This window comes from Photinus pyralis, unplaced genomic scaffold (assembly GCF_008802855.1).
Source record: "Photinus pyralis isolate 1611_PpyrPB1 unplaced genomic scaffold, Ppyr1.3 Ppyr1.4_LG1, whole genome shotgun sequence".
NCBI classification, from domain to species: Eukaryota; Metazoa; Arthropoda; class Insecta; order Coleoptera; family Lampyridae; genus Photinus; species Photinus pyralis.
The window spans coordinates 60,591,953-60,601,992 of NW_022170249.1; the positions used below are offsets into that span (position 1 = coordinate 60,591,953).

The 10,040-nt window shown below is 35.5% G+C and overlaps 1 protein-coding gene across 2 annotated transcripts; it reads left to right on the plus strand.

Moving 5' to 3' along the window:
* Positions 1 to 4,226: 4,226 nt before the first annotated feature.
* On the plus strand, positions 4,227 to 7,659 carry LOC116160196. Of its 2 annotated transcripts, XM_031473334.1 has the most exons (3): positions 4,228 to 4,576; positions 4,893 to 5,712; positions 7,527 to 7,659. In XM_031473334.1, exons 1-2 carry the CDS (start codon positions 4,342 to 4,344, stop codon positions 5,705 to 5,707), a joined length of 1,050 nt encoding a protein of 349 aa, XP_031329194.1. In that variant the 5' UTR covers positions 4,228 to 4,341; the 3' UTR covers positions 5,708 to 5,712; positions 7,527 to 7,659. The 2 variants fall into 2 exon arrangements, with proteins under 2 accessions (XP_031329195.1, XP_031329194.1); XM_031473335.1 differs by lacking the exon at positions 7,527 to 7,659 and having other exon boundaries at positions 4,227 to 4,576; positions 4,893 to 6,405.
* The last annotated feature ends 2,381 nt before the right edge of the window (positions 7,660 to 10,040 follow it).

The following is a 10,040-nucleotide window of genomic DNA, read 5'->3' on the forward strand; positions in this document are numbered from 1 at the left end:
GTATACGGTCATTTTCTAAAATTTTTTTGTGCAGTAACTATATGTTCATCAAATGTGTATTCCAAATTTTTTGATCTGGCTAACGTTCTACTGAGCTCATATGTGGAATATTTCCGTGATTTCTATGGTGAAGATTATATGAGTAGTAACGTTCATAATTTAACACATTTGGTGGATGAAGTTAAGAGATTTGGTGTTTTGTCAAGTTTCAATTCTTATCCTTATGAAAATCGACTATATCAAATCAAAAAACCTGCTAAGGAATGGTAACTTTCCTCTGGCTCAAGTAGCAAAAAGAATGAGTGAAATTATACAATGTGAAACGAGTTCGTTAGATTACAACGGCATAACGAACTTTCCAACTTTAAAGTGCAGAAATGGTGACGACTTTTTCCATAAAATAGAATTTACTCATTTCGTTTTAGTTGCGGATAAATGCAATAAATGGTTTTTAACTAAAGATAATCAGGTGGTTGCTATGAAATATGTAGTTTTAAATGAGGGAACACCATACATTGCTGGAAATGCGATTAAATCTTTGCGTAACGTTTTCGACATACCTATACTTCATATTTAAATATTTTTAAGAGCAACGAACATATGAATACTGAATTGGTAAGCTTATATTCAATAGCAAATATTAAATGTAAGTTAGTTGCTGTCGAATACAATAATGATATACAGGGTGACAATTTGAAAACTTACCACCCCCCATATCTTAGTAAATAAACGAGATATTTAAAAAAATCAAAATCCGTTTCGGTAATTCGGAGGGGGAATCACAATGACATAGTTGGCGACGCACCCCCTCACACCCCCTGCGCCCTAGCCACCCCAACTTTTAAATCTTAAATAGTGACTCCCCATGTGTGATACGTCATTGGAAAGCTCTGAAAAAATGCTTTCCAACCATACCAAATAGCATTACATTTAGGTTAGTAATTATCGTGCAAATCAAAAAATAAACATGGAAAATCGTATTTAACTTGAACTTCCAAAGCCGACTCGACAGCAACTCATTTTTGATCGCCAGTTATAATCTATTCTCAAACTCTTGTCGAACCTTTTCAAATGTTGGTTTTGCAATATTTCGACATTCTTGAATTATTCTCTGTCTTAGTTCGTCTATGTTCGCCGGTTGCGTTTTAAATACGACAGATTTCAAATGTATCATATTAGTTTATTTTTTGATTTGCACGATAATTACTAACCTAAATGTAATGCTATTTGGTATGGTTGGAAAGCATTTTTTCAGAGCTTTCCAACGACGTATCACAAATGGGGGGTCACTATTTAAGATTTAAAAGTTGGGGTGGCTGGGGCGCCGGGGGTTGGAGGGGGTGCGTCGCCAACTATGTCATTGTGATTCCCCCTCGGAATTACCGAAACGGATTTTGATTTTTTTAAATATCTCGTTTATTTACTAAGATATGGGGGGTGGTAAGTTTTCAAATTGTCACCCTGTATATTTTTTCCCTTTACTTCACACGCTATGTTAGTTAAATAAAATAACTAAAACTACATACGTACTTATAGAAAGCTACATTTTAATACTCTGTTATTATAACATTAACCTGCGCATTAAAACCATATGTTTATGTAACAACTTGATATCTTTTTGGTGATTATCCTTTGTTAACTTTTGTACCTATAGGTTTGCTTAGGCGTGGTCAAATTATATTTAACCCAAAAATTACATTTAAACCTACCAATGTAGGAGTATCTTAATATGCGTAATGTAGAGTACCAGTTTAAAAAATAAATACGATTCTAATTGAAGTTTATAATATTTGTCAATATCAAACACCGCAACACATTAAAGCTGTATGTTTCCAACAAAGAAACATATTTCAAGAGACATATGACTATGACTAACTCATAACAACTTAACAAAAAAATTAAAGTTTCATGTACACAAACCGCATTCTTAAAACTTATTCTTAAATCATAACAAAACAAACTATGTAATAGAACTTATAAAGAAGAAACGTTACAACTACCACTTTATACATCGTCACATTCATTATCCGCTTCATTATCACTCTCGTGTTGGTTGCTTTTACGAGGGTCGTTTGATATCTACCCTGTTTCGTAATGTTCAAATGATCAGAGCGCCATCTAGTGGCGCCAGTTTAAAGGTACATCTTTGTGAAGTACTTATGTAAAATATCAAGCATGTGGAATCATTTGTTTTGTTTTGGCAGTCGTTTGAATGACAGCGTTTCGACCTTTATTTAAAAATGAATAAAATTGGAATTCGGAGTGTGATATATTTCTTCTATTTGGAGACGATGTCGGCGAAGGAGATTCACGAAAGGACATCAGTTACGTTGGGTGATTCTACCCCTTCGTACGAAACAGTTCGCAAGTGGGTGAGCGAGTTCAAAATGGGCAGAACGAGCTTAGCCGACGCGCCGCGGCCTGGAGCTCCAATTTCCGCTGTTACTCCAGAAATCATCGTCAAACTCCACGATTTGGTAATGAGAGACCGGCGTATAAAGGTGCGTGAGTTAGCTGATAGTGTGGGCATTTCGACGGAGAGGGTGCATCATGTATTGCATCACGAATTTCACATGAAAAAGCTTTGTGCGCGATGGGTGCCGCGCTTGCTGACGCCGGATCAAAAACGTGTTCGGGCGCTCAAGTCCGAGGACGGTTTGAGCCTGTTGCGGAAGAATCGAGTGGACTTTATGCGTCGTTTTGTTACTATGGACGAAACCTGGATTCACCACTACACTCCCGAAACAAAGCAACAGTCAAAGCAGTGGCCTAAGAGAGGCGAACCGGCTCCGAAGAAGGCGAAGACGGTTGCGTCGGTCGGGAAGGTGATGGCGTCAGTTTTCTGGGATGCAAAGGGCATTCTGCTAGTCGATTACCTACGTAAAAAGACCTTTACGCGACAGTTAAAGAAAACATTGGTTTAGTTGGGGATTGTTATGCTCTATCCGACACGTTATAGAACATACATCTTCGTTAAAAGCTTTATAGGCGCTCTACCGTATTACCAAAAAAATAAATTTGTTATGTAGATGCCTTCGAAATACCATTTATATGACAACTACATTCTACTAACACTCAGCATATGCGATTGATATAATCCAGGACTGCAATCAGCCATCATTGAAAAATTTGTTTAGTAAATGACGACGGTATTGTTTTATCGCATTGGAAACTTCGAATGCACTCTTAAACGGATGTACCTTTTTGACAATTTAATCGTTTAATGTATATCTAAGACGTACGAAAACTATTAACTAATACGTCCCTGTTTATGTTGCATGTTTTAACATTTACAGAACAGCAGTTACAAAATAGTTTTATAAACGTTTATACGTATGCGCCTGTACGCATCGTACGTACAACAGTCGTTTAAAATGCACAATTGTTGTATAACTGTTGCAATAATGACAAAAAAGTCCTATAACAAGGAGGCCATTCTTCTAGACATGTTTCTCCGTTCTTTTGGAATCCATCTTGGATCTAAAATGTATTTTTATAAATAAACGCGGAAATATGTTTAAACTGGCATATTTAGGGATGTATTATAATTCAAAATATCTTATTGTGAAATATAGAACAAAATTAATAAAGAAAAACTCACTTTTTTGTTTATCGATTATTTTTCAAAAACTTCAAATATTCATTATTCATACGGCCCTTAAAAATTTCTTCGTATATAGTGCACAGTTTGCACAGAAAATTTTTTTTCGCAGTTAAAATTTGTTTGGTTTTTGGTTACAAACTGAGTTATAAATTTATTTTCATATCACAGGACAAAACTGCAATTATTAAATCTTATAAATTGCCACGAGCCATCAACATTTAGTTTCTATGTCTACCTTTATATAATTCCTAAAAAACTCTTTTGTGGGTAAAATATTTCCAAGAACAACAACAAACGAACAAATAACTCGTATTATTGTTGCTACACACAACAAAATAGTCACTTGACTGACTAATACAATCATTATAAAAGTGTTTTGTAGACGCTTCTTATGGTGGCACCATGTTAACGGTGTTTTATTGTTGTGTAAGTGCTTCTTATAAAACTAATTTATAAGTGTTGCATATTAGTTTTCTAAGAGTTCTATAAACGTTTATAAAACTATTTTGTAACTGCTGTAAGTCTCAACAAAACAAATTATAAGTTGCTCTCGTTTCATAAATAAAAGTGTAGTACCCCCTTTTCTACGCCACTGAACCACAACGTTTATAGAAAGAAAACCAACGCCACCATCCTGCGCCGGCGCTCTGTCGTTAAGTGTCATTCTTCTTTTTTGTGCTTACATTCCACACGTGTTTTCTTTTTATATTATTTTTTTTGCTTTGGAAGTTGCTGTGATGGGCAAACGACGGAGAAAAAGCCCTGTTAGTAGAATAGACGTGAAAAGGAGAAGATTGTTACGGAAATTGGATAAATTAGATCGCGCTTCGGGTTTACACAAAGAGAGCAGTTGCAGCAGCGATACAGCTGACACGAGATCCGAACGCGGAAGTACACCAATGGAGTCTAATAGCGATTATGGACACTTCGAGGACCTTATTCACGAGGATTCTATTGCTTTTTCTGAACAAGGTAAATTGCCTTAAATTGGCATTTTCTAGAGGAATATTCCTCTGTTTTTTAGTCAGTGATATCATTGACCTTGCGACTCTTACGATACTTTTATATAAAGGTACAGTCGCTGTAAGCTGTATTGGTAATATTACCAACTTGTTGCAATGGACATCTTTTCAACACATTTTTGTATATAGAAAAAGTAGAATTTTCTATTTTTGTTCTTTGATATCAAAGAACTGTATTTTCAGTTTTTTGGTGTGTGGCGAGTGCCATGTGCTTTTATAGATTGGCAAACTTTTCTAAAATTTGTTTTGTTTGTTTCGGTTTATAGATGAAAATCGAGATCCTAACGAGTCTGTGGAGGAGATTCCCTTATCCAGTGACATTTTGAAAATTATCGGTTGCGATGGAAGTACTAAGGAAACTGGATCGCAGATAATTAGAAAAGAATTAGTTTCTAGTTGGTCTGATGTTATTAAACGAAGACTAAGTGAAGAAGTTCGTGCAGATTGTGTGCTTCGCTATCCGCCTCCAAAAAATTGTTTGTTTTTGGAAGCTCCTAAGCTAAATTTAGAAGTAGTTGCAGCAGTTAATGATGTGGCTAAAAACCGAGATAATCGACTGATTATTTTTCAAAAGCAGTTGGGTTGCAGTATATCGGCGATTGGAAAAGCTTTATCTGCAATTTTAGAAAAAGAGGAAGAAAAGGACCTTCAGGTTGTGCAAGCACTGAGTGATGCTGGCAAGCTGTTAGTAGATTTGTTCTCTTCCTATTCTTCTACAAGAAAAGAACTTCTTTCTTTGGGTCTAAAAAAGGAGTTCCGAGAAACTTTAAATAGTGCCGAAGTGGATGGATGGCTATTTGGCGTTAATTTAGATGAGAGAGTAAAGGCTTCAAAAAATCTGGAGAGAGTTAGTCGTGACCTTAGACAGATTAAAGCTAAAGCACCGGTTACCAACAAGGAGACAAAAAACTTCACAAGTCGGTCTCATTACCATCGAGTTCGGTGGGACCGCCAACATTTAAATCAACGGACTCAACCCTTTCCAAAATCCCAGAGTCAATATCAAGAAGGAAGATTTCAACGGAGTCAACACACGTCTCAGAGAAGACCTCCCATGAAACGACCCTTCAAACACAATTGAACATTGTAAGTGGATCAGCTGGCAGGTTGGCTAATTTTTATAATATTTGGAGTATAGTTACAAATAACAAGATGGTATTGTCTTGGATTAAGGGAATATATATTCCTTTTACTCGTACTCCATCCCAATCTTTTGTAAAGAAAGAACCGAACTGGTCCCAGTCAGAATTTTTAAACATAAAAGATTCAATAGCCAATCTTTTAAATATGAGAGCTATTAGTCAGGTAGCTGACTGTCCTGGTCAGTTTGTTTCAAATATTTTTTTAGTACCAAAACCTGATGGTAGTTTTCGTTTAATATTAAATTTGAAAGAGCTTAATAAATTTGTTGCTTACCATCATTTTAAATTGGAAGATGTTAAAACCGCTAAGACTCTTATTGCTAAGAATTGTTATCTAGCAAAATTAGATTTGAAAGATGCATATTTTCTTTTGTCTATCGACAGGAGACACCGAAAATTTTTAAGATTTTTGTTTAATGGGAACTTATATGAGTTCAATTGTTTACCGTTTGGGTTAAGTTGTGCCCCATTTATTTTTACGAAGATTATGAAGCCGGTCATTTCTTTGCTTAGAAGAAGGGGTTTGTTTTCCATAGTTTATTTAGATGATTTCCTTTTATTAGGACAATCTTATAATGATTGTTTGTACAACATAACCCAGACGATTATTCTCTTGGAATCCTTAGGTTTTATTATAAACAGGAAAAAGAGTTGCCTTGTTCCAAGTCAAGTTTGTGAATTTCTGGGATTCACTTTTAATACAAAAGAGATGTCTATTGCTATTCCTGCTAAAAAAAAAAAAAGAGAGAAACTTTTTCAAAAAATAAAAGATTTCTCTCTACTGAAGGTTTGCAAGATCAGAGATTTTGCTGTGTTTTTAGGAAATTTAGTTTCTGTGAATCCAGCAATGAAATATGGTTGGCTTCACACTAGAAATTTTGAGAGAGTAAAATTTTTAGCATTAAGACTTCATGAAGACAATTATGATGCGAACATGCAAATACCTGTTACTCTAAAAGACGATTTTGAGTGGTGGTTAAGGAATATTTCAATTTCAAAAAATAGTCTAGAGAAATTAAATTTTCAGTTAGAAATATTCACAGATGCTTCAAAGACGGGATGGGGAGCATGTTGTAATGGGGTGAAAACACATGGGCATTGGTCCAGCTCAGAACAGTCTTTACACATAAATATTCTAGAATTGAAAGCTGCTTTTTTTGGTATAAAATGCTTTGCTAATAATATTAATAACACAAATATTATTTGTCGCATAGACAACACTACTGCTATAGCCTGTATTAATAAGATGGGCAGTGTGCAGTTTCCGCAGCTTAATTTTTGGGCTCAGGAGATATGGTTTTGGTGTGAGACTAGAAATATTGTAATCTTTGCAGCTTATATAAGATCCCGTGATAATGTAGAGGCGGATAGAGAATCCCGAAAAACCCTTTCAATAGAAACGGAATGGGAGTTGGCAAATTACGCATATGATAAAGTTTGCAATGCTTTTGGGTTTGCTACTGTAGATTTATTTGCCTCTAGGCTGAACAAAAAATGTAATAATTTTGTATCTTGGTTTAGAGATCCTGAAGCAAGTGAAGTAGATGCCTTTACTATAAGGTCTGATCTAAAATTCTATGCCTTTCCGCCTTTTTCGTTAATATTAAAGGTGTTGAATAAAATTAAGACTGATAAAGCAATAGGTATTGTAGTAGTTCCTGTTTGGACAACTCAACCTTGGTTTCCCTTGTTTACATCCTTGTTAGTCAAGAAACCATTAATATTTGAACCTAACATAAAACTTCTTTCTGTTAATAGGGAACCTCACCCCTTATGGAGAAGAATTTCCCTGGTGGCAGGTCTCTTATCCGGGAGGCGTTAAAAAGGAAAGAAGTTCCTTTAGCCGCAGTGGAAATTTGTTTATCTTCTATTTCTCTGAGTACATTAAGACAATATAATAGTGGTCTAAAACGTTGGTGGGATTTTTGTTCAAGACAGAAACTTGATGTTTTTATTAGTTCTCCCAAGGATGTTTTAGTTTTTCTTTCTTTAGAGTTTGATAAAGGGGCCTCTTTTCAGTGGCGTGCCGTCGGGGGGGGTTTTGGGGTTCAAACCTCCCCCAGATACAAAATCAACATTGCAAAATGTATGCGTTTCCTAATAAAACCGCCTCGATTGCAAGCGGTGCGAATACGGGAAATAAGCACAGCTGGCGCCTCCAGAAAGGACGAGTTCTATCCTATTAGATCATGCAAGGTCAACAGTCAACTAATGAGTCTGCGTGGGCGCCTATCAATCTTAGCTACCTAGTGGTGTAGGAGTACATATTCGTTGTTTTGTTCAGTCAGCTGTCAGTTCAGTGACTTGATTCCTCCTTGCTTGTTGCAATTTATTTATAAATACGTGAACGTCACGTCATACTGTTAGTCTGTTACTGAGTCATCTCATGAGTGAGGTAAGTACATTTCTAATCAAAATACGACAATGCGTAGTTTGCGTACATTTCCCGGTGCACCCATTTCCCTATACCTTAAACTTTTAAATGTAAGCCGATATCTTACAGGCATCGGCATGTTATTAAGTATCTATAGGTATACCCGATTTGCTTACTTTGTGATTTTTCGTTAAAACTGCATGCAGTATTTCAGGAATCCCGAATCTATGCTAATTTTTTGGCTTTTGTGAAACAACAAACCCCATTTTAAATTAAACAGTTGACTGGTCAGAACTAGTATTGTAAAATGTAAGGTCGTGATGTCATAAATCAGTCTTCCTAACATAAATAGAAATAGATAACTACCTAGAAAACGGGAATATAGGTTATCGATTGTTTAGCCAAATCCAAAAGGAGACTGGATTTTATTCTTTAAATTTTTGCCTTGTAAATGACTTTTATCCATGTAATACTGTAATCTTTAGAATAAAGGAGTATTTTTTAAGTAATACTACAGGCCTTTGTTTTGTCAGTAAAATACCAATTTAATCATGTACAGCCGTCGTAATCCCCCTCCAGAATTTTTTTCACGGCACGCCACTGCCTCTTTTGGCACGTTAAATTCGATTCGTGCAGCGTTAGGCCATGTTTTAATTTTTGATTTAGGCACTAATAACCTTATCAAAAGATTTTTTAAAGGGGTGATTAATGTTAGGCCCAATTTACCAAAGTATAGCCACATCTGGGATCCAGAGATAGTTTTAAAATTTCTTTCAAATTGGGATAATAGTTCCGTCACAATAGAATTATTGGGTAAAAAGCTAGCAGTTCTACTAGCTTTAGCTACAGGACACAGAGTGCAGACACTCTCCAACATATTGGTAGAAGATATCGTTTGTTTGGATGAAAAAATTGAAATAAAGATACCCAATAAAATCAAAACTACGGCAAAAAATCGTTATCAACCCACGTTGTTCATACCGTTTTTTAAAGAGAGGCCTACTATTTGTGTCGCTTCTGCTATAATCGTGTATCTTGATAAGACGAAGCATCTGAGGTCTAACTATGGTCAGAAATTGTTTTTAACCCACAAAAAACCTTTTCATGATGCTTCCTAGCCAGACGATAAGCAGGTGGATTAAGGATATACTAAGGTCTAGTGGTATCGATACAAATATCTTTTCTGCACACAGCACTCGTCATGCTTCGACATCAATTGCTGCTAAGAGAGGTGTTAGTATCGATACGATAAGAACAACCGCAAATTGGTCAGAAAAATCACAAACTTTTGCACGATTTTATCAAAGACCTATTAAAGTTTTAGAGAATTTTGCTGGGGCAGTACTAAACCCTAATTCAATATGAATAACTATTGTTGATATCAGGTTTAGTACTATTTTGGTACATATATATTATATACTTATATATATTTTTAAGTCTTTTAGTAATAGCATTGATTTATACTCATTATCTCTTACTAAGCTAATCGTCCAAAATGGAAATTGTATTATTTAGGTATTATTAAATGTTGTTGCATCTTTAAACATCTACACTTTTATTTATGAAACGAGAGCAACTTATAATTATTGGATCAAAGGAACTTACCTATGTGAAGTTCGATCCAAATTATTAGTTGCTCTCGTTGAAATAAATAAGTCCCACCCATCCCTAACCCTTTCAGCAACAACATTACCTTTAAAGGAATGACACTTAACGACAGAGCGCCGGCGCAGGATGGTGGCGTTGGTTTTCTTTCTATAAACGTTGTGGTTCAGTGGCGTAGAAAAGGGGGTACTACACTTTTATTTATTTCAACGAGAGCAACTAATAATTTGGATCGAACTTCACATAGGTAAGTTCCTTTGATCCAATAATTATTGGATTGAATGGTTTTATAA

Excerpts from the sequence above, each read along its gene's own strand:
- LOC116160196 (XM_031473335.1), top strand. The coding sequence starts at position 4,342 with ATGGGCAAACGACGGAGAAAAAGCCCTGTTAGTAGAATAGACGTGAAA. Across the intron at positions 4,577-4,892 it reads TATTGCTTTTTCTGAACAAG|ATGAAAATCGAGATCCTAAC; the intron begins GTAAATTGCCTT and ends TTCGGTTTATAG.